Source organism: Saccopteryx leptura, chromosome 4, assembly GCF_036850995.1.
Source record: "Saccopteryx leptura isolate mSacLep1 chromosome 4, mSacLep1_pri_phased_curated, whole genome shotgun sequence".
NCBI lineage: Eukaryota > Metazoa > Chordata > Mammalia > Chiroptera > Emballonuridae > Saccopteryx > Saccopteryx leptura.
Window position 1 is genome coordinate 110,353,777 of NC_089506.1, and position 25,277 is coordinate 110,379,053.

Consider the following 25,277-nt stretch of genomic DNA (forward strand, 5'->3'; position numbering starts at 1 on the left):
TCGGGGAACGTGCAGATACTCCAGTACTTTCAGCCTTTTGTATAGAGCATTTTCACCAATGAAATAAAAGTTGGTTCTGCATCTCATTTGCATAATCAAACAACTTTCTTTGACTTGTTGCTGGCTTTTCTGATGTTCTTGTTTAACAAAAAATCAAATGCTTCTTTTTTTTTTTATCACTTCATATGCATTTTGAAATATCCCCTAACTTTTGTGAGCCATGTATTACAGCAGCCCCATCTTGAAGATCTCAGTGGGCATTTCTTTGAAACCTAAGTTTATTATAAACCAAAACAACAACAATAACAAAACGTAGTGTACCCAAAGTATTTTGTAGAGTTTTGTTTCTTTTTTTGTTGTCACTGAACATTTTACATGTCAGTTATGGTTTCTTTTAAAATTATGCCCATGAGCCTGACCTGTGGTGGCGCAGTGGATAAAGTGTCAACCTGGAACGCTGAGGTTGCCGGTTCAAAACCCTGAACTTGCCTGTTCAAGGCACATATGGGAGTTGATGCTTCCTACTCTTCCCCCCTTCTCTCTCTCTCTCTCTCTCTCTCTCTCTCTCTCTCTCTCTCTCTCTGTCTTCTCTTTTAAAAGTGTATAAGTAAAATTAAAAATAAATAATAAGTTTTGCCGATGAGGAGTCTCAGAGCTGAATTATGTTGATAGCTACGAAGAACTTTACCGACTTAGAGCCCTCCCGTGTTGTGTTTTCCTGGTCTGGGTTTTATTTTATTATTAGGTGAAATAATAACCATTACATGGATTTTGCTTCACGGCATATAAATATTTTTTTCTTAAGTTTCCATTCAAAATGTTTTCTTCCGACTCATTGAAGTTTGAAGTTGGGTTTGAAGCAGTGCCCACATATTTCCAAAAAATCCATCAGGGAACTATCAGCAGAACAGGCTCAAAGGAAGGGCCTGGGTTTACAGGACAGAGGCAAGGATATGACAAAGTTATAGGAACGGAAGATACTTCAGACAGAAATCATCCTCAGTGCAATTTTATCCTTAGATCACACACAACGCCTGTTGTTTGAAGTCAAAAGAAAGAAAAGTGAACATTGCATGAGGAGGCTGTTGGGTTGGCATGACTTTTACTACTATTTTTCCTTTGGAAGATGGAGGAAATTGTGAGCCTTATGGATTTTTCATGAATTGAGAATTTGGAGCTGAAATAGATCCTTATGTTGCAACATTTCTTAAATTCTATACCCACACACTTAGTCCTTGTGTTACTGCCAGTAACACATTTTTTAAAATGTCAAGATTGCATTTTGCTTCTTGTAATAATTATTCAACATATGTTCAAACAAATGAGTACATTTAAATTCCTTTTGGTTCAATAATAATTTAAATTGTGAATGGAGATCATGTAATTCTGGTGTCTATATTTGATTATTAAAATATTTGAACTCAGTAATACATTGACATGTTTGCAAATTTGATAAGTATGAAGACATACATAGGTCAAAGTCCTTCCCAGGTCTGTCCCCTGCTTCACAGTTCACTTCACCTGGGCAGTCAGTGTTGTCCATTTCTCACATATCATTCTCTATACACCAACGAATACAAAAGAAATATAATTTCTTACTGTTTCTACACTAATGACAATGTACTATGTCTACTGTTTTATGTTGTATGATTTTTTTTTTAAGTGAGCTGAAGGGAGATAGACAGATTCCACATGCACCCTGACTAGGACCCACCCAGCAACCCCTGTCTGGGGCTGATGCTCGAATCACCTGAGCTGTCCTCAGTGCCTGAGGCAGATGCTCAGACCAACTGAGCCACTGGTTGTGGGAAGGGAAGAGAGAGAGAAGGAGGAGAAGGAGGGGGAGAGAAGCAGATGGTCGCTTCTCATGTGTGTTCTGACTGGGGATCGAATCTGGGACTTCCTCATGCCAGGCTGACATTCTATCCAGGGAGCTAACTGGCCAGGGGCCAAAGAGAGACTCTTAAAAGCAGCAAGAGAAAAAAAAAAATAAAAAGCAGCAAGAGAAAAGCAGTTATTACCAACAAGGGAGATCCCATATGACTGTTGGAACAGTCTCAACAGAAACTTTGCATGTCAGAAGGGATTGGCAAGAAATATGCAAAGTGATGAAAAGCAAGGACCTACAATCAAGATTCCACTATCCAGCACAGAGGTTTCTGGTTGGATCCCTCATCAGGGCACGTACAGGAGCAGATCGATGTTCCTGTCTCTCTCTCTTGCTCTCTTCCTTTCTCTCTCTAAAGCCAATAAAATACTAAAAAGAAGAAGAAGAAAGAAAAGGAGGAGGAGGAGGAGGAGAGGAGAAACAGACTCATAGATACGGAGAACATTTTGAGGGTGGTTGGGGGGATGGCTGAAATACGTGAAGAGATAAGAAGTATAAATTGTTACAGAATAGTCTCACGGGGATATAAAGGGCAGCATAGGAAATATAGTCAATATTCTAATAACCATGTATGGTGTCAGATGGGTACTAAATTTATCGGGTTGGTCACTTAATAAGTTACATAATGTCTAATCACTGGGTGTACATAGGAAACTAATAGATATTCTATGTCAACTGTAATTGAAAAATTAAAAAAATGGTTAAAAAATAAAGCTATATTAATTAGGGGGAAAAAAGAAATGTTTATGCAAGGTTGTGTGCAAATCAGCCCTGAGTAACTTGAATTCAATAGAATGTGCTGAAAGAAATTACTATTTAAAGAAGCCCTGTGGTATAACTTTTGTGAAATAAACAGAATTTAAAAACAAATATAAATGAGCACATTCATTTCTATGTCCTTTGTGCATATATATGGTCTTTCCAAAGTCAGGGTATTCTGTATCTTCTATTTATTGAATTACACTTGTCCAACCACCTACTTGGTTAAATAGAGCCATTAACTAAGACACTGGAGCCCTTCAAAGGAGATGCAACAATTTACCATTGTACCATTTTGGCTATTTAATAGATTTTAATTCTCTTTAGCTTGGGTGGGGGTGATTTGCATGTTTCCTAACAGACAAGCATCTGCAAGTGGTTGAGCCTGCAGAAGCTCATTAAAAATCAGTGCAAATCCTGACAGTGTCTCTAGCAACAGGCATTAACTTGAAGAGCGTTGTAAGTAAGTCGGATTTCCAGTATCAGTAAGACTTCCTCACTCTTGACACCACCATGGAAGTGTAGCCCTAGAAGCCTGCCTAGGACTAGTTCCACTCAAATAATACAGATTTTTAAATAAACCCAAGAACCCGTAAAATGAGAGGCAATAGACATTCTCGGATGCTTTATTGAAATTAATGTATGCTATGAATTAAGCTAAGAAAATTACTTTCTAATTGGAACAACTTGATAGCTTGCAGAATTTTTCAGAACATCCAAGAACACTGTGTGTGGTACAACTGGCATTCCTGTCAAGATCCTTTTACATTTGTGCTTTCATTTGTATAGAAAATTCGCAGTTAGTCATTTCAGTAAAGCAGCTCTGTTGTTGCGTCATACTCCCCATTGAGCTGAAGCCTTTTGGGAACACAGCATTTGGTGAGAGACCCTGGTGTAATAACTGATCCCACTGGCACGTGTCCCAGAGTGAGAAGGGCTGGAAGCTTTTAGTGTGGTTCAGAGATGCCTGCTCTGTCATTTTGTAGCCACTGAAATTGAGCAAGGGACTTTAGATCAAGCTTTACATTATAATTCCAAGGAGAGCAGCTGGTGAAGGGCTGCAAATTCCCTGTGAGCTGAGGACCTATATTGGGTTCTTTAATGCAACCCTGCCTCATCTTGGGACCTATTCCTGGGACCTAATAAGAACCACAACAATAACGCCACTCTTTTTGTTGTTTGTATTTTTCCGAAGTTAGAAGCAGGGAGGCAGTCAGACAGACTCCCGTGTGCACCCTACCGGGATCCACCCAGCATGCCCACCAGGGAACGATGCTCTGCCCACCTGGGTTGTTGCTCCCTTGTGGCTGGAGCCATTCTAGCGCCTAAGGTGGAGGCCATAGAGCCGTCCTCAGCACCCGGGCCAGCTTTGCTCCAGTGGAGCCTTGGCTACAGGAGGGGAAGAGAGAGACAGAGAGGAAGGAGAGGGGGAAGGGTGGAGAAGCAGATGGGTGCTCACCTGTGTGCCCTGACTGGGAATTGAACCTGGGACTTCCACATGCCCGGCCGATGCTCTACCGCTGAGCCAACCAGCCAGGGCAATAATGCAACTCTTTGTGGAAGAGACTGCTTGCAGTTATTAGAACGTGTAGACTGAGCAGGTAGTGATGGTGGAAAGGGAATATTTAATAAAGAATAGTGATGAGGAGGGGGCAAATGTTTTTCAGGATAAGGAAATCCATAAATATGTTAGCTTTTCAGTACCAGTAAGGCAAATGCCCAGGCTTTAGCTTCTTTGATAAAAGTCTGTTTATGTAAGAGTGTAAGATTTGTGGACAAAACAGAACAACACTCCACTCTAAAAACTTCCTTTATTCATTTTTGTTCTCTGGTGCTTGATTTGACTCATTTCAGTCTGAGAATGGATGTGTTCTGTGCCTCATGAAGGACAGCAATCTGGGAATTGGCCAGGACCCACTTAACTTAGTTTCAGAATGACAGCGCTTTGGCAGTCCCTCAGTCTCTCCCGGTTCCTACCCATCCCTGATCATTAACACTTGAGCTGTTGCAGCTGATAGACCCTCATTTTTCAGTAGGATGCACTTCATTTTTGTTTTGGTGAAGGGACAAAAATTCCTCTTAAAATGGTGGTTTGAATTTGCTGCATATATTCTTTCGAATTAGTGTTTCAGGTTTCTTCGGATATATGCCCAGAAGTGGAGTCGCTGGGTCATAAGGCAGTTCCATTTTTCAGTTTCTGAAGAAACTCCATACTGCTTTCCACAGGGGCTGCGCCAGTCTGCATTCCCACCAGCCATGCCCGAGGGTTCCCTTCTCTCCACATCCTGGCCAGCACTGTTTGATTTATTGATAACAGCTATTCTGAGAGGTGTGAGGTGATATTCCATTGTGATTTTACTTTGTGTTTCTCTAATGATTAGTGACATTGAGCGTCTTTTTGTATGTCTGTTGGCCATCTGTGTGTCCTCTTTGGAGAAGTGCCTATTCACACCCTTTGCCCATTTTTTAAATTGGATTGATTGTTTTGCTGGTGTTGAGTTGTATATGTTTTTTGTTTTTTGTTTTTTTTTTTTTTACAAATTTTGGATATTGGTGCTTTATCAGATATATCATTGGTGAATATATTCTTCCATTCAGTGGGTTCTCTTTTCATTTTATTGGTGGTGCTAAAACTTTTTAGATTGATGTAGTTCCATTTGTTTATTTTCTCTTTTGTTTCCCTTGCCCGAGGAGATATATCAGAAGAAAATTCTGCCATGACAAATATCTGAGATTTTACTGCCTATGTTTTCTTCTAGGATATTTATGGTTTTCAAGTCTTATATAAGTCTTTAATCCATTTTGAGTTTATTCTTGTGTATGGTGCAAGAAGGTAATCTACTATAGTTTCAATTTTTTGCACATATCTGTCCAATTTTCCCGACACCATTTATTGAATTGACTGTCTTTACTCCAATATATGTTCTTGCCTCTTTTGCCAAATATTAATTTATCATAAAGGTGTGGGTTTATTTCTGGGATCTCTATTCTGTTCCATTGATTTGTATGTCTGTAAGATGCTGTTTTGAGTACTGTGGCCTTGTAACATAGTATGATGTCAGGTAATGTGCTTCCTTCAACTTTGTTCTTCTTTTTCAACATTGCTCTGGTTATTCAGGGTCTTTTGTGGTTTCATATAAATTTTTGGAATATTTGTTCTAGTTCCACTGGTATCTTAATAGGAATTGTGTTGAATCTATAGATTGCTTTGGGTAGTATGGACATTTTAATGATGTTAATTATTCCTATCCATAACATGGTATATACTTCTACTTATTTGTATCTCTTTCAATTTCTTTATTTGGTGTCTTGTAATTTTCTGAGTACAGGTCTTTAATATTCTTGGTTAAATTTATTCCTAGTTATTAGTTTTTTTTAGGTAATTGTAAACAGGATTGATTTATTAGTTTCCCTTTCTGTTGATGTGTAACAGTGGAAATGATTTCTGTATATTCATTTATTTCTGCCCTTATCTTTATTATTTCCTTTCTTCTACTCCCTTTGGGCTTTTTTCTTCTTTTCTCCAAGTTCCTTAAAGTGTTGTTAGATTGTTGCTTGAGTTATTTCTTGTTTCTTGAGATAGGTCTATAATGCTGTGACCTTCCCTTTTAAGACTGCTTTTGCTGTGTCCCATTGGCTTTGGGTTGTTGTGCTCTCATTTTATTTTTGTTCCAGTGTACCTTTTGATTTTTTTTTTTGTTCTCATTGTTTAACCCATTCATTTATTAGTACTACATAATATATGTGATTTAGCCTCCATGTCTTTGTGTGTTTTTCAGGTATCTTTTTTGTGTGGTTAATTTCTGATTTCATATCGTTATGGTCAGAGAAGATGCTTAATAAGAATTTTGTTTTCTTAAATTTATTAAGACTCGTTTTGTGTTCTAACATGTGACCTCTCCTACAAAATGTTCCATGTGCACTTGAACTGAGTGTGTATTCCACTGCTTTGGTATGAAATGCTCTGAAGATATCAGTTAAACCCATCTGATCTAGTATGTCACATAAGGCTGCTGTTTCTTGTTGATCTGTTCGTTGCTGTCAGTGGGTTGTAAAAACCCCCTGCAACGACTGTATTATTGTTAGTCTCTCTTTTTATGTGTATCAAGATTTGCTTTATATATTTAGGTGCTTCTGTGTTGAGTGCAAACATGTTTACAAGAGTTACATCCTCTTGTTGAATTGCTCTCTTTATCATTATGTAGTGTCCTTCTTTGTCTCTCCCTATAGCCTTTATTTTAAGGTCTGTTTTGTTAGATATAAGTATTGTTATCTTAGCTTTTTTTCCCCTTTCCATGTGCATGAAATATCTTTTTCTGTTCCTCTACTTTTACTCTGTGTAGCTTTCATTTTGAGGTGGGTTTCTTGTCAACCACATGCATATGAGTCTTGTTTTCTTATCTGTTTAGCTTCTCTATGTCTTTTCAGTAGAGCATTTAAGCCATTTACATTTAAAGTGATTATTGATAGGTATGTATTTATTGCCATTTTATTCTTAATTACTATGTTCTTCTGGTTTTTTTTTATTTCCTTCTTTTTCTTTTTTTTATTTTTTTATTTTTTTTTATTTGTTCATTTTAGAGAGGAGAGGGAGAGACAGAGAGAGAAAGAGACAGAGAGAGAGAGAGAAGGGGGGAGGAGCTGGAAGCATCAACTCCCATATGTGCCTTGACCAGGCAAGCCCAGGGTTTCGAACCGGCAACCTCAGCATTTCCAGGTCGACGCTTTATCCACTGCGCCACCACAGGTCAAAGATCTTTAACATTTCTTTCAGTACTGGTTTGTGGTAATGAACTCCTTTAGTGTTTTCTTGTTTGGGAAGCTCGTAATTTCTCCTTTGATTTTAAATGATAATCTTGCTGGGTAAAGTAATATTGGTTGTAGTTCCTGCTTTTCATCAATTTGAATATATTATGCTGATCCCTTCTGGCCTTGAAATGTTTCTGTTGAGAAACCAGCTGACAGTCTTATTGGAGCTCCCTTGTAGTTGACTGTCTTTCTCTTGCTGGCTTTAAGATTCTCTCTCTATCTTTAAACTCTGTTATTTTAATTATGGTTTGTCTTGGTTAATAACTCTTTAAGTTCATTTTGCTTGGGACTCTGCCTTTCCAGGACTTGTGTGTCTTTTTCAGTGGTGGGATTCAAATAATTTAACAACCAGTTCTCTGCCCTAATGTCTGTTTTAAGTATAAAAAAATGATATACTGAAAGTGTATTATTTCATGCATTTACTACTTAAGAACAATAAAAGAGGTACACAAAGCTAGGATTATATTGAAAGTTTTAAAATATTAATGAAAAAGTATTAAATAATGCCCGACAAAAAACAGTAAGACTGTTATTTAAGATATTTATTGCTTCTTGATTGGCATCCTCCCTTATAATTTATTTCACCTATGGATTGAATGAACATTACTACGGGTGGTTAGAATACACTGTTGCACAGATGAACGTTCAAAAAGAATAAGGAATGTAAATTTGTGATTTCTACATTGAGCAGCTACCTGGGTGCCCACCTTAGAGAGAACCCTGAATACAAGTGCCATTTTAACAACCGGTTTGCTGAACTCAACAAAAAATTAGGTATCAGTTCTGCTGAATCCCACCACGGGTCTTTTTTCTTCCCCAAGTTAAGGAAGTTTTCAGTCATTATTTCTTGAAATAGGTTCTAGATTCCTTGATCTCTCTCTTATTTTTTCTGGTACCAATGTGATGCATATTTTATGCTTTATGTTGTTCCAAAGGCCCCTTAAACTTCCTTTTTTAAAATTTTATTCTTTCTTAATTTTGCTTCTCTGATTGGGTGTTGCCTGCTACCTTGTCTTCCAAATAGCTGATTCAGTCTTCTGCTTCATCTAATCTACTGTTTATTTTTTCTAGTGTATTCTTCATTTCAGATATTCTTTATTTCAAAATGGTTCTTTTGTTATGGTTTTTATGTCCTTTTCCATGATGTTGAAGTTCTCACTGAGTTCCTTGAGCATACTTATAACCAATGTTTTGAACTCTACATACAGTAAATTGCTTGCCTTTATTTCATTTAGCTCTTTTTCTGGAGATTTCTGCTCTTCTTTTATGTGGGACATGTTTCTTTGTCTTTTCATTTTTTCTGTCTCTTTGTGTTTGCTTCTATATATTAGGCCAATTTGCTATGTCTTCCAGTCTTGATAGGGTGGCCTTATGTAGTAGCTGTTCTCTGGATCCCAATGGCTTAGTCTCCTTGATCGCTTGAGCTTGGTGCTTCAGGAAGGTCCCTTCTGTGGGTTATGTGAGCCCTTCTGTTGTATTTTAGTCTTTATTACTATTGGCCCATTCATACATGGGGTTGACCCTCAAGATGGTGACTGTGAGCATGACCCTAACTACAGAGTATGAGCTGCTATGCAGTTGCTGACCACACAAAGTGGAATTTGTTTCTGGAAGATCTAGTGCCTGCTGAGATCTCACTTTGAAAGTGCCCCTTGTAAAGCTATACTAATTAGATCCTGCTCTGCTATTGTCTGAAGCTGGCTATTAGGTGTGTTTGTTCCTGGGCCTGTTGGGAGGGACTCTGGTACAGAGCAATGTCAGGCGCTGCCTGTGCCTGGTCCTGAGCAACCTGTTTGGAGCTACAAAGTGATCCACAGTTTGTAGCTGCTTCTGCTTGTCTGGGTGTGCATGGGAAGGACCAGGCTGTGCCCCAATGCTGGCTTTTACCAGCACCAAGCCTGGAGACTGGCCAGCAAAGGCCTCTGGGACCCAGAGATCCTCTTCTGCCTGCCTCTGTCTGCCAGCTGCCTGTTAGGCTCCGTCACTGAAAGAGCCTCTGGTCATACTCGAGTAACACGAGGTAGGTTCTCAGAGAGTCACAAGTTAGGGACAAGTGGTGTTCACCAGACTGATACAGGTTAAAGTGCCAGTGGTGGGTCTGAGGCCACTCAGCAAAAGTTCCATGGCATGTCAACTCTAGCTGCCACCTGCTAGGGGCCTGCAGACCTTTGTGTGGGTCTAGGTCTCAAGAAGTCATCAGGATGAGGCCAGCAGTTTACGAGTCCCAAACAGAACAAGATTGGGCTGTATGATGGGAAGTCTCTACAACAGTTGGACGATGGAGTGTGGGAAATGCAGCATCTATTTTCTGTTTCTATGAATTTGACTATTTTAGATACTTTCTATATATAGCATCATGTAATAGTTGTCTTTCTGTGTCAGCCTTATTTTACTTAGCATAACATCCTCAAGGCTCATCCAAGTTGTAGCATGTGTTAGAATTTTCTTTAAGGCTGAGTGATTTTCCATGGTATGTATATAGCATATTTTGTTTGTCCAGTCACCTGCTGATGAATACTTCAGTTACTTCCACCTTTTAACTATTGTGAACAATACTCTATGAATATGAACATGACTATACTGTGAAGGACATGTCTTAAAAATCAACACACTGTTATGATTAATTCTGCCTTTTTTGGGTCTTTTTCTTCATTGAACTGGAAATACCCGAGAGTAGAACAGTGACTTTCCATCTTTAAATCCCTGAGCCCAGGACAAGCACAAAAAGTATTTTTGGATGAATAACGTATGTATGTGTGGATGGAATGGATGGATTGGTGATAACTGTGTATGGATGATTGAAGGTTTTATTTCCGAAGTGTAAGAAGGGTCAGATTGTATCATATTGAAGTTGGGGTGTCACCCCATGACATACATCCTAAAGACAATCACTGTTGAGCTCCACTCTTATTTTAACATAGTATTATATAACACCTGGCGCTAAGTAAGCATGTTACAAATATGGCTTGAGTTTAGTTAAATTGCAATTGGGAAATGGGCTGTGAACCTATAAGGTGATATTTTATTGACCTTGGCTGACAGGGTGGCTCATAATGAAATTTGTGCTGAGGCTATGGTGTCTTTCCATTTTAGTTAAATTTAAAGACCAGAGAGGAAGGAGGACCTGTGTAATTCATGTATTAGATAAACAGCTGGTTTATACAAAAGAAATCATACACCCCAAAACACAAGTGAAAGTGATCATAATAGCCTTACTTCCTGTTTTATTGTAAATTAGATAAACAGCATTACAGTGTTTTCTTTAATATCTTCTTGTACGAATCCTCAAATTAATGTTTAAGGAATGTTATGCACTTTCATATGCCTCGTATGTCTTTTATTTAGGTAGTAGGATACAATGGAAAAAGCTTTGGATTTGGGTAGTTGTTTTTTTTTAAAGATCAGATCAGATTGCCTTTTTTTATTTTAAGAGAGAGGCGGGGGGGAGGGGGAGAGAGAGAGAGAGGAGAGAGAGAGAGAGAGATATTGTAACATCAGAGCTGCTCCTGTATGTACTCTGATCGGGGAATCGAACCAGTCAGATAGTCTTAAGTTTAATTTTGGTTTTGTCATTTACTCTTAAACATACTACTTAGAAACAGTCGAAAAAATAACTGATCTTTTGGCCAATCTGAAAGATTTGTTTGAACTAACACACACACACACACACACACACACACAATTTGGAAGTCACATTTTGGTCTTAGGCAATTGTATGCTTTTGTGTATAGTGTTTGTATAAATGTGATGAAAGCAGAATCCTCCACCTTCCTGGGGAGTAAGGTTGTGAGAAGGAATGGCTCTGTTTTTAAGTCTTTCCTTTTGCTTAGTATCAGAGTTTTAGACAGCACTGGGTTTTTATTTGACAGATGGGGAAAGTGAGATCCAAAGAATTAAATAAATTATGCAGACATGCAAGAGGCAGAGCTGGGGATTCTGTCTAGTATTTTATTCTGTTATTATGTCACCACCTGTTCTATCATTTCCTCAAACTTTTCCCCTTTCTCCCTCCCTTTCAATCCTGTTCACCTCACTTCCTGTGCTTGTGCCTGTGCGCGCGCGCGTACACACACACACTCTCTCTCTCTCTCTCTCTCTCTGATGGCGAAGATCAAAAAATCCAGGCTCCTTTTCCATGCGAGCCTGCCAGTATTGTTCCTGGCTAGACATAGTTCATGGTTGTTGATCCCTCACAATAATAACATATTTTGAAGGGCTAAATATAATGTCTTCTTTCTAAGTATTTTTTTTCATTTGTAGTTTTTTTGATACTATCAAAAACTATTTGAGCCCCCAACTCCCATTTTTTTCTCTTTTTCTTAGTTTTCATAACCTAAATTACCATTACAGGTGTCTCAGCTGTAACTTGATATATGCGTTCCTGAAAACCTCATGTTCTGAAAATCATGCATTCAGAAGAACACGGCTTATGGGGAATACAGGTTTGGGCCGCCACTCTAATTTGGGGCTCCTTTGAAACTAGAGAAGTAAAAACAACAACAAAACCCAGAATAAAACCAGTAGCATGGTTCAGAAAATATATTAAATTCTTATTGTATACAGACGCATTTTGGTAAATACAACTTGAATATTTTAGAATATGTGGGTTGTTGATGCAGATGGTGAAGAAGAATACAAGGCGGCCGAGTAGTGATTGAGTGGAACGCTAACCAGCTCAGACCGTGAGGGGAATGGATGCTGTAGGCTCTGCTGCTGCATGGGCTGTTAGCTCCATAGTATATTGTAGTTTTGTACCCAGCTGCTGTTCCTGGGAGGGACAAGGCAGTGACATGTGGAGCAAATCAAGTGTGAAGCAGTGTGAGTCCTGCATTATGCTGCAGTCTGTCCCTGTTACCAGTCTAGTCCACATGGCAGAAAATGTGGTGTAGCAAGACAGCGTCTTGTGCTACTGTTGCTACTTCACATCACTGAGCATACCCTTTGGATGACCCATAGAGTAATTTTGGAAAATTATTTTGAAAGTACTATTCATTCTGAATTTGACATTGGCCCACTAAATGTCCCTGACTGTCAGAAAGTAGAGCTATTTTAGAGAACTTTTCTCAAGAACTTTTAATGCCAGCTTCTTAGTAAGCTATGGAAAACGTGAAAAAAGGCCAGAGGCAGAGTTGCAGAGCTTCTCAACATTTTAAAACCTGAGGCAAATTCAGTGAGCAGAACAACCAATGAGACCAGGATAGAATCCTTCATAAGGGGTCAACACACCTTTCCCCAGTGTATGGAACAGTTGATGCATACTGATTGTTGTTTCATGGTCTGTAGCCCATTTCTGTTTTTTATTTATTACATCTCACTTTTATTTTTAACTTTTTCATGCTGATTTTATAGAAATGCATTTTGTGTCATCTGTGTACCAATCAAAAATAAAATAAGCGCCATTAATGCGGCTGAACTTGTCCATGGGCTGTTGACTGGGGCTTCTTAGTAACTTGGCCTTGGTTCTTTACTCACAAGCCTCCCAGCATCCTCAGGGCCCAGCATGGCTCAGTGAAGTACTGGACTTCATGGAGGGCTCTGCTGAGTGAGCTGGGGGACAGTCTCTGCCTCTGGTCTGTGGGAATGAGGAGGAGGTGGGGACTCAGTAGAATTACGATGTGGTAGGAAAGTCTGGGAAAAGGTGGGAAATGGGAGCAGGAAAATGTATTAGAAGCCAGCAGTGCAAGTTGGAATTTGTGTCCCACATCACTTCCTAAGAGTAACTTGCTCTTCACTCCTGTTACCTTGAACAGACCTAACTACTATGAGGACTGTTTGAGTAAGAGCTCCACACCTGGTTCACTGTGCAGAAGGAGTTAGGAAAGGTAGACTGGGTGGAGCAGAGGTGTCTCCCAGTGGGTGGTAATCAAGCAGGTCTTTAAAGAATGGACTGGATTGGGGTGAGTGCAGATGGTGGTGTGAAGGTAAGGAAGGCAAGTGGGGCTAAGGGAGAATTCCGGCCCAGGGAAAGGAACAGCAGTTTCTTAGGGCTTGCGAGGACGATAACTATGATGGCCACGGACCTCATTCATGGCACCACAGGGCAACTCATCTGTTTTCTCAACACTATTCTTGCCACTCACTCAGTGCATGCTTATTGAAAATTGATGATAATGGCCATATGGAAAGTCTCTTAGAGCTTATCTAAGATATGGGTCCCTGGAGCATAATTGGTGGGTGGAAAGCAGATGATGGATAGGACAAGAATCTTGTTCTCTTCCTACCCATGAGATTATAACGCTATAAAAATGGGCATTCTCCTTGTGTTCTTAGCTTCCAAAATTCTTGCAGGTGATTCCTATTCATTATTACTGCTTTCTCAGTAAACTGATTAAAAAATGACATTGATTATTTAGATTTTGCAAAGTGAGACTTAAAGGCTCTTGTAAATCAGAGTCACCTGAATGTAAAGATCTCTTATTTTGCTGAGACTCCGGTGAGCATCCGAGAAAACGGTTACTGCGTTTGTGCAGCTGACGGGAACTTGCCCAGCCTTCAGTTCTGTTTCTCTTTCAGTTGTTGCTGTTCAAGTTCTGTGCATTAAGAACATAGGACCGGGAGAGGACTGCATTGTTTGTTAAATGGAAATTATACTCAGCATCAGGGCTTTGAAGGTATGAGGAGAGGGGCATTCGAAAGAAATGACTTTCCTTCTTTTTGAAAATGAAATTAAACTGATATTCACAACAAGGGTGAAAAAGTACTGATTCGTTTACTATATGTTGATAAAGTAAATGGGATGGGCAGTCATTTAGGAATTCTTTCTTCTGGAACAGCAGGCTTTGGGGGATCTGTTTTCTTCCTGTTTTTCTGCAGTTCCCCACCTCCCCTCCCCACTCCCGCTAGTTCTGCCTCTAGGACGAAGTGTGCTCCTGAGAGCTGGCAGTCTTTCCGTCTGAAGGTCAAGGGGAGACCTTAACATTGGGATCTGCCTACTCCTTCCTCTCTCTGAACTCTATTTTAGATTTTCAGTAAGATTTGAGGCTCTTTTTTGCTAGCTTTCAGCTCCAAGGTATTTTGGAAGGCTGTAATTTTGTTTGCTCACCTCTGTGTGCATGTGGCTTCTTCAAGCACATGTGTGGTCATTTTCTGTATCTTTTTCATCGCAAACATATCCGCCTCAAGCACAGGCTCCAGAGATGGGTTCTTGAGTGCACTTGGCATTCATTCTCCTCTGGAATGCTTGTGGAGAGTGACTGTACAGTGAATGACTCCTTGCAATTCTGAGGCTTTCTAGGTGGCTTCCAACCTTGTCTTGGGGTTTACCCTTATGTGTTCAGCAGTCAGACATACTCAGTGCCTTGCATATTTTCCAGCAAGCCATGCAATCCTATTGAGTTACTATGAAACTTAATATGACGATGGTGGGGAGGGGTCTGTCTATAAAATAGCCCTTTGGGTAGTGTTTACCCATAAAGTAGCAATTGTGGAAAACCGTTAGAGTGTAGCATGGTCTCCTAAGCTAGATTATTAACGTTTGTATTCCAGCTTTTCAACTTTCTTTTTCTGGTACTGTTATCGTTTCTTTTTATAGTTAAATTTTTAATCTACTTAAAATTCATTTTGTGATAAGGCATCAGGTTTGGATCTTGCTGTTGTAGATCGACTATTTTAACCATTTTTAGGTATGCAATTCAGTGGCATTAAGTACACTCACTACTTTTTCACTTTTTAGCTGGGGGTACAGGTCAAATTATTTTACCTTTCTGTGTCTGTTTCTTCATCTGCAAGTGGGAATAACACCTCATTAAATTTTTATGAGATTGCAAAGTCATAGAAAACACATGGTGTGCCCAGGACACAGTAAGCACCAGTGAAGGTAGTAGGCATAATGACTTGCAGGACCAGGATGTCTGCATTTGCTCATTAGGAACCACTGATGAACTGGTGCCGTGTGTATGGTGCATTTATAGGAATGCATATATATATATGTGGTGGCCAGTCTTGCCCACTGAGTCACAGGCTGAAGACCTAGAGAATTCTCACTGTAAACACTGGATAATTTTGTATTAGTTTTGTGTTTGCTTTAGCATGGACCCACTTCAGGGGAAAAATAAATTTCCAAGATTTGGGTTTCAAATTGGAAAGCAATTAGGAATGAAAAGGTAAAACCTAGTGTGTCTTTAATTTTAAAGCATAATGCAAGAGGCTGAAAGAGGGTAGACTTCTGAATATATTTCATAAACATTAGCCCTTTAAAACCTTTTCCCCCCCAATTTTTCCATTGACTTGAGAGAGAGAGAGAAAGAGAGAGAGAGAGAGAGAGAGAGAGAAGTATGAAATCAGTGTTCCACTTAGTTATGTTTAGTTGTGTACTCACTGACTGCTTCTCGTACGTGCCCCGACGGGGGTCGATCCTGTGACCTGTGGTGTGCCAAATGATGCTTGATCTGCTGAGCCTCCCGGCGAGGGCTCAGAGCTCTTAATGAAAGCTCTTTCTTTTAAAAAGTATATGAGCAACAATATGTTATTATTGAGCCCTAGATGAGTAAGTTGTATGATCAAAGTAAGGAGAAAAAGAAGTCTCAAGAGAGTAAGCATTTTGTTTACATTTATATATTCTAGTAATGATATATTTTAAAAAATGACATACCAGTTAAATATATTTTAATAATTTAGATAAACTGCATTTCTATCATACTTTCTGGTAAGTGATGGTGTGAAACAGTTTTTATTTTATTATGAACAATCTTACTGCTTTTTAATTCAGCAAGAAGTGTCCAACCAGATCTGTAAAAAAGGATGCAGAAATCATCTGAATTAAACTTAGTTTCTAGCTTTAAAATTCATGTTCCCTCGTCCCGAAGCACAAAGGTGCTGGTTTGATCCCTGGTCAGGGCACATACAGGAACAGCTCGATGTTCCTGTCTCTCCCTGTCTCTCAAAAAAAAAAAAAATTATGTTTCTACAATGGAATATACTATATTCAGTCACATTCACAAAAATGTCTTATCAGTGCTGTTCTAGCTAAATGTGAACTTTAAAAATTAGAAAACCAGGCACTTTGTAGACAGTTCACTCTTTGTTTTATAATATATTTTTGGGCTAGGGGAAAAAAAATTGTCCATGGAAGTATTTCAGGAAGGAGACAACAAACTCAGTTGCCTTGGTAGTAGCCTACAATATATTTGTTGTTTTAGGATTGATAGTGATCCTAAGAATAACTGAAGGAATACTCATTTCTAAAGCATGGATTATAATCGGTTTCTAAAAGTGAGTGATAATGTAGCCGTTAAATGCTATCATCATATTACACGTACTGGCTCTGGGTGCCAGTATAATACTACCACTGTCGTTGAATTGTGTAATGACCATGTGAGGCATAGTGCTGTGGTGGAGATAACACTGACTTTTGGTTCAGGAAGTCTGAGTTCCAGGACTCGCCGTAGCCCTTGGATCATGGAACCAAGGGTTTTAGGACGTTGTAATGGGAGAGAGAAAGGCATTGGCTTTAGGGTAGCAGCTGTGGGAAGGGTTTTTTCCTAGCTCATTTTCTTTCCTCATTTTTCACATTTTTCTAGAATGACATCACGTATGGCCACTCCTAATTTATGTGTGTTTTCCAAGCCTGAATTTTAGCTGAAACCTTTCTCGTGCACTCCAGCTCCACAATCCAGTAGCCAACAGCCACTCTACTTGGTTGCTCCGTAGATATCTTAAAATCAGTGGGTCAAAAACTAAACTCCTCTCAGCTCTGTCTCCTTTCCCACCATTATCCGCAGTCCTGTTTTGCTGTGTTCCTTCTGAGCAAGCGGAGTGTTTCCAGGCATTCGCTCAAACCAGGAACCCCAGATGCCCTCAGCTCTTTTTTCCTTCTTACTTTCTATACTTACCTGATCACTAAGCTCTGCCATTTCTACCTCATAAATGTCCCCTGTCTCTCTCCTCCTCCTCCTCCTGCTGACCATGAGAATGATGGTGCTGGTGGTCATGTTCATTCCTCCGTATCAGCCACGTTCCCTGTACTGCAGGTGCCCCTCAGTCCTCCCCTGGATTTTTGTGGCTGCTGTCTTTAACAGCTGGCCCCGTGGACCCTGCTGAACACCCAGCCCCTGTGCCTCAGCCGTAATGCCAGTTAGCAGTTCCTCAGAAAGCTCCCCACCCCTGCATTCTTCATCGGCTGCACCTGTTAGTGCAGGGTTGTTACCCGCTCTGCCCCTGGCAAACTCCCAGACACCTGTCCGGAGCTTTAGCTGATAGGTCAGTGGCCTTTTTGAAGCTTTTTGCAGCCTTTCAGACTGAGTTGATATTTAACCATGCTCATAAATCCAGATCTAATTCATTGTAAATCTTTTTTTTTTTTTTTTTTTTTACATCTCTGCCATCCTGGTTGGACCCTAGGTTATTTAAGGTTATGAATTGAATGTTAAATTTATATCACTATATTTAGCATCTGGCATGGTATGTCTGGCTCATAGAAGACATTCAATAAATGACTACAGTGTGGATGGTTTTTCCTGGGGTGGGAGGGGCTTGGGAAGTTGCCACACAACCCTTGGACTCTCCCTCCAGCATCTCAGTAGCTGAGCAGGCTTAGGTGGTGACTGCTTAGCTCTCCCCAGTTAAGATATGTGCTCTGGGACCAGAGCTTCAAAATAGAAGCCAGTATATATACACATTTTTTAATTATCTCCAAATTGAGCTTTTCGATAGGCTGAGTTACTAAGGTTGAACACCCCGATCTAATATGATGAATTACACACATTTCTGTCAGGCATTTATATGGGCTGCAACTGCCCCAGTGGTCTCACTTTTAATTCATGACCACAGACTTCAAGTGAATGTGTAGTGCCATCTGTCACTCTATACTTTTCCATTCCACTCTCTTATTGACTCCTTCCTTTACGCTTCCTCCCTCCTTAAACCTTGCTGTCTTCTTGTCCACCCCTTACTCTCAGTCCTGCAGGCTGCAGAAGGGAACTTCGCTGTGTGCCTGTCACCCCCTCTAGGCGGTTCTCTGCAGCTGTGCCATAGCCGCCGCTGTCCCTCCTTTGCCGAGAGGAACTGTCCTGTGGAAGGCCACCACGTCTCCCGGAGCACAGATTCCATTCCCTCCACTGTCTTAAGAACGTCACTTCATCGACAGTGTGTTTCCTCTTCTGTGTCACCAGTGCCGCCTTTTCCACCTGAGGGGGACCGACAAGAGGGTGGGGATGACCAGGCATGGAGCCCGTCTCCGTAGTACTAGGAAAACAGCAAGTTCATGTTCCTGTTGAGCCCAGGGTTTAGGTTTATATGCCAAGGACACCCATGTTACCCAGTTGTTAAGACATCATGATTATTCTAAAATTAAATTTTTGTGATAACATGTTTACAGTTCAGCTTAAAAAAAATGTCATTGGAACTGGGCCTAACTTTGACTTCCAAGATGAGGCGTGTTCTCCCAGCTACAATAGAAGAGGATGCCCCGCAGATGCGTTTCGCAGCTGGCCTGGTCTGTTAGCACTCCTGCTCCGTGGCTGCGACCCGACCACTGGTGACTCAGGATGTTGCTGGAGGGCCAAGGCGCCCCCCCCCCCCCTTCAGTTCCTCTGGAGGCACCACTTGCCTTTTTCGTACAAAAGCAACATCGTGCTTCTAATGGTGCTGACTGTTTTTCTCTTCCCCTGCTTATTTTTACTCATCTGGCTACTTTCTTGTAGGGATTTTGCTGAGCTTGTTTTGGCCGTGGCAAAACCGATTGTTTTATTTCTGGCTGCACGGCTTTCCTGTGAACGCTGCAATTAGGGAGCGGACACGGGAGGGCCTGGTTGTGGGGCCTGGTCTGCTGCTGGGCTGTGCTTGCAGAGCTGTGGTGTACCTCAGTGCCGGGCGGGGCTGGGCCAGCACGGTTCCCAGCACGGAAGGGGAGTGTCCAGCCTGGGGCGTGGAAGAAACAAGGCACCAGCGGTGCGGTGCGTGTTCTTCTTTCCGGAGAAAATATCAGGGTCTAGATCAAAGGCCACTTACTTTTAGTACAGAACTTTGGGGTCCTGTAGTGCCTCCTACCCAGGCATCTGAAATGTATCACTTTTTTTGTTTGTTTTGACCTTCCCTCAATTAGAGGGCTATGAATTGATAGCCAGAGCAGGGTTTTGGTGTCCTATCTAGTGGTTTAAGTTCTTGCCTCTGCCACTTAGTAGTGTTACTGAACCCAGAGTCTGTTTTGGTTCAGGAGGTCGAAACTTCAAATATTACCAGGGTTTGGAGTAAGGAAAGGTTTCCCGATGGAGATGGTGCCAGCCGAGAAGATGGAAGACCTGATCCCCATCTTGTTTGCTGGATGAGGCCAAGGTTTTCCTTAAATAACCAAGTTCCAAGGTCCTCCAATTCAATCTTGCCGTACCAGCACTTCCTCATACCTGACCCCTTGGCACCTTAAAAACCTTTTGTGTACTTAAAAAAAAATCTTTTTCCATTGATTTAAGAGAGAGAGTTAGGGTGGCAACCGGACGGGAGAAGAGAGAGAGAGGGAGAAAGAAAGGAGCATCAACTTGTTCCACTTAGTTGCTCTATTTAGTTGTGTACTCATTGGTTGCTTCTCAGATATGCCCTGTCTAGGGATCGAACCTGAGACCTTGGCATTCCAGGATGACACTCTATCCACTGAGCCAGCCGGCCAGGGCCTGTGTACTTTCTTTGTTAAGTAACGGTACCAATATTATACCTTGCTTTTTAAATAAGAATTTGAAAACTATTCTTCTTTTTATATGGTTTGGAATAATTTAAATATTATCAAATTTGTCTCTTTAGAATTTCTTAGAATTTCCCTCTGAAGTCATCTAGGCCTGTTTGTATTTATTTATGTATTTCATGAAGGTGGCTCTTTGACTTTTATTTCATTATAGTATTGACCTAAGTTTTCTATGCTTTTTTGGTATAGATTGAGGTTCCTTAACTACTTCTTATATATTATTTACTTAACATCTTCAAGTTATATTGATTGAGTCCCTCCTAATAAAGTATCATATAAGGTGATCTGTTATTGTTGAATTATTGTTTTTGAAGGTTGTGGCTCTTTCCTTATATTAGTGTTTCATGGTGTTTGACAATGATCATCTGCCATTCTCAGATTTAGATATTAAGGGCTATTCATATTTTTATTGCTGAGATACTGACATTATAAACCTTATATGTGTTTGCATTGCTCTCTAGACCAAGAGAACATTTGGCCAAAAGAACCCGTTTTTTTGCTTTAAGGTCCTTAGCAGACACAACTGATTTATGTCCTTCTTGTACATTGTGGGCCCTCAGCAATCCTAGTACATGAAATACTCGTTTAGCATCCACTCTGTGTTTGCTTGCAGAATATAAAAGTCATACTCCAAGAGATAATGCATGTTATGAATGCAAAATTATATTAAATAAATTAAGTGATGTGGTAAATGTATGTATTCAGGTATATTAAAGGGTGCAGTATCACATACTTGTCTAGGGAAAAATATCTTTGAAATAATTTTTAGACAGTAAAAGTAAATATTGTTTCAGTTACCCCTTTTTTCTGGCCTGAATTTACAAATTCATATGGAGAGCTAAAACTGTTTCAGCAGTATTTTTGCTTTTCCATATGACTTGGGCTAATATGCTAATAAATGAACATCACAACACCATACAAACAGAGGTGCAAAAAATGATAATGTTGATCATTAAATGCAGGTAATAATGGTTATTTTCAAATGTTAAGAAAAAGGAATGGTAGTTGATAAAATTGTATTGGGTTATGTTGAAGACTCATTGACAAAATATTCTTTCCTTTTCTCATAGATTTATCTAAAAACAGACTGGTTGAAGTTCCAATGGAATTGTGCCACTTTGTATCACTGGAAATTCTTAATCTGTATCATAATTGTATCCGAGTCATTCCTGAGGCCATTGTTAACCTGCAGATGCTGACCTACTTAAACTTGAGGTAGGTTAACCGTAGAGGTTGTAATAAAACTCAAATTAAAATATACTTTTATTTCTATCAGTTTTTTTTTCCTCTTTGCAATTGCTGATCACCCTTTGAAGTATATCAAACAGGGGCCATTTAAGAATACCTTTTATAATACATTTATAGTGCCATTAATATTGTTTATGATGCTAGGCTTTTTTGAATGTCAATATGACAAAATGTTTTTGCTTTTTAAAAATAATTCATAAGGCATTATTTATACTTTTTGTCTCTTTGGTGCTTGGGAGATTGTTGGTGTATTGTCTTGGGGTGTCGATGTAGATTTTGGAGGAGGAAAGCTAAAGGAAGTAAAAAAGGACGTAGGGGTTGGGACAATCCGGGGTCTTGATGACCTTTGTGAGTTATTGGTATCATTGGATTTGCTACCTAGCACTCCCGAGCTTGTTCGCTTTAGGTCACCTGGAGTGTTCAGGAAGAGCGGTGAGCAGCTTCAGCAACACATGAAGTTTGCTGTCTTTATGGCCCATTAAATTAGTTCAGTGTCTGCTGAGCGTGGGTCAGTGGTCTGTATTGACTCTCTGATTATGCACAGTACAGTGTAACATGTTAGTGCCCTCAAGTAGCCCTGAAGTTAAGAAAAGCAGCTATTTTAAAACATAGGTTTTAGACTTTGCAGATGTGACTGTCAACTGCCCTAGCTAGGTTTTGGCTCTTTGTCGTCTGAATCCCTGACTCACATTTGGGTTGTGTGGAGAGAGAGGGGAGCTGTTCTATCAAACCATCTATACTGTAAAAACAAGGTTGCAGAGTTCAAGCCTGCGTGCAGCCTCATTTGTGTTACTCGTGTCATTTTGGATTATAAAAGGTCATACCTGATTAGCAGGGTTTCTGCTGTGTTACAAATACTCCAAACTTTAAAGTGCAAACTGTAAAGTTCCCAGTGAATCATTAATTTGTGATAGATAATAATGTCAGTTAGTTTGTTTTAGGTTGGTTTTGTTTGTTTTGGTTGACCACTGAGAATTAGGGGTTTTCTGCTGTTTTCGGGTTTCCATTGCATTTCATAGGTGTATATCTTCTTCCTTGGAAGTGCAAAAACAATTCTACTTATATTTTTAAGTGGCTTAAACTTCTTTTTGGTAAATAAGATGTGGATTACTATTAGGACAATCTAGACTCGCAGGGGTCTCAAACTCAACTCAGCATGTGGGCCGCAGAGCAAGATTACAGCCGTTTGGCGGGCCGCACTAGGTCTACAAAAGGCAACTGTTACGCAACACTTTTCTCACTGCAGTTGAAAACAAAAAAAAATCAGTACAACAAGCACAATCGTACATGCAGTTTACTCAGTGTCACAAAACGACCAGAAACTGTAGTTCGCATCACAACTGCTGTTAACTAAGCAAATATCTAGCTAGGATGCTAGAGAAATAAAAAATACAAGTAGGCCCCTAGGCTTACTTAATTTTATCCAAAATATTTTGAACTTTGTGGATTAGTCTGCGGGCCGCACAAAATTGTTTGGCGGGCCGCATGTGGCCCGCGGGCCGCGAGTTTGAGACCCCTGATCTAGAGGTTCAAACTTTCGTTTCTCCTGGTTTCCAGTTCATCTGACCAGTTTGAGTTTTCTTGCACAGGAACAGATCAAGGTGTTTCTACTATAGCGGAGAGTTATTTACCTTGGAATATCCCAATGGAACCAACACGGGGATAACTATAGATTTTGGTTCACTACCTCCCTAATACATCTCTTCTCTAATCCCAACCCTTTTGGGGAAATATATTAAGGGAATAACTGTCCTGCATGTAAGTAAATAGATTTCACTTTGCATTAAGTCCTTAAGCACTGAGAAACATTGGGGGGTATAGATGACATTTTTTTCCCCATGGGATGATAGAAAGTATAAAATCCTATGAATATTAGGCAATCTAATTTCAAATTTTATGTTATGCTTTAAAAGCATTAATAAAATTGGTTTTGGTGTGGTGTTAATGTTCAGCTTAGTTGAGTGCAGAATGGATATCAGACTCTTTGGTCAAGAACAGGGAGGTCATTGAAACTGATGATGGCTGGAGAGGAACCATGTGCTATAGGAGTTTTGTGATGAATGATGAATTCCTAGGTGATGGAAAAGGACAAAGAAGTAAAAGAGACCTTTAAGCACCCAACTCTTTAAACTTCATTTTCTGTCTGTAATTAACTTCTTTGCCGCTATCTTTTCTCCCTTTATGTAGGTCATTTTTATTTTGTTTTGTTTTTCTTTGCTCTGTGGACGAAAAAGGGGCCACATACTAAATCTGACAAGCTCAGAGGTCTGTGTGGCAGGTTTTACAAACTCAGAGACCTAAAGTAACCACTTAGGGCAGGCTGAAATGGAACTTCCTAACTAAAAGCGAGTCATGGTGGGTGGTCCTGTCCTAGGCCAGTATCTTCCTAGACAAAGGTCTGCCTTTGCCCTGACTGGGTCTGTCTGTTGGCTTTTTGCATCTTTGGAGCATCATAATTTCCTGTTCCATACCCCTCAGGGCACAATCTGCTATCAGAGCAAAGACCACGTAAGCCCCCCCCCCCCCCCTTGTTATCATGGTAATTGTTAACTGTTACCTATCCTGTTCCCATCTAGGTAAAAGAAGGTGTGTCTTTATCCAATCAGAGAGATTTTTCTGCTTTGTTTCCTCCTGCCTCCCTAATCTAGCCCCAGTAGTTTCCCCTTATGTCTTCTCCTTAGATTCTAATGTGTAAATAAGGTATGAAACTGCCATTCTTCAGAGCACTTTCTCAGTTTGTTGAGATCTTGCTTTCTGGCAGTTGTCATCAGTTTGGCTCAACAACAACAACAAAACTCATAAACATTCTTACAGATTTAGATTTTTCTTAAATTGACAGCTCACATCTTCTACTTTAATATTACCATATTTTAAGACATTCTCCAGTGTTGAGTCATGACTTTAAAGAATTTATATCTAAATGGAGAAAATTATGAAAAAGTATGACTCGCTTTCCAGAGGTATTGTATGTATATTAAAACTGTGTGAACATCCTCTAAACTCTTTGAAAGCCAGGGACTATGTAAACATATAATTATTTTTTTATACTTTCTATCAAATTTACTTCATGAATATAACATAGTAACATTGGGCAAAGCTTTAAAGTGTCCAGGAAATGGTCATATTGTTGTGGTGGAGATGGTCTTCTTGTAGGAGTTTCAGGACTCGCCTATGGGGAGAGAGGCTTTCATGGTAAGATGTATCCCAAGTTGAAATAGAAGGCTGCCCACGGGTTCCCCATGTCTCATCTCTGTCTGTCCTACCATAAAGAAGTCCGTCTAATCTTTACTAAGCCCAGGAGAAAACCCGAGTCCAGATAGACTGTCATGGTTTAATATATTTTGTTCCTGCTTGGAGCCTATGCTGCTGCCAGCCCTATGCGGCCGTTGAGCTGCATGGCTCCTTGGAGAGCATGCAGATGAACAGAGTGAGTACATGTTTCTCAGAGAGAGAGAGAGAGAGGGAGAGAGAGAAAAGAAGAGAGCGAGAGGGGGGTGGGAGAGAGAAGAGGGGAAAGCCTCTTTGTTATTTTTGGGTTTATATTATTTTGGGCTAGGAAGGACTTCAAACCACCAATCAGCTTCTGAATCTTTTATGGGCTTTTATTGGTTCCTCCTACTAACCAATCAGATTCTTTTTCTAGGTTAGACAGGCCTTTGTGGCCACCATCTTGGCTTCTACTACCCATGCCTCATAGAGGTGAAACTTGCCCCTGTTATCTGGGGTTGGCCCAGTCGTACCCTGGGGAGAATCTTCCCAACCGGCTTAAGGATTAAGTCCCGAGGGCTGAGGGCACAGTTGTCTCTTGTGGTATGTGAAACTGTAATGCTGTAGCTTCTTAATAAATGGAATGCTGTAAGATCCTATTGAAGCAGACTTCCCAATTTTATTAAGTTTGACATT

General features: G+C 40.1%; 1 protein-coding gene across 4 annotated transcripts in view; it reads left to right on the forward strand.

Annotated features, from left to right (window-relative positions):
* The window catches only part of LRCH1 (leucine rich repeats and calponin homology domain containing 1), a 216,840-nt gene that overhangs the window by 77,643 nt on the left and 113,920 nt on the right, over positions 1-25,277 (forward strand). For all 4 annotated transcript variants that reach the window (XM_066380987.1, XM_066380990.1, XM_066380988.1 and 1 more), the window contains exon 2: positions 21,197-21,341. In XM_066380987.1, coding sequence (XP_066237084.1) covers positions 21,197-21,341 — 145 coding nt within the window. The remainder of the gene's footprint in view (positions 1-21,196; positions 21,342-25,277) is intronic.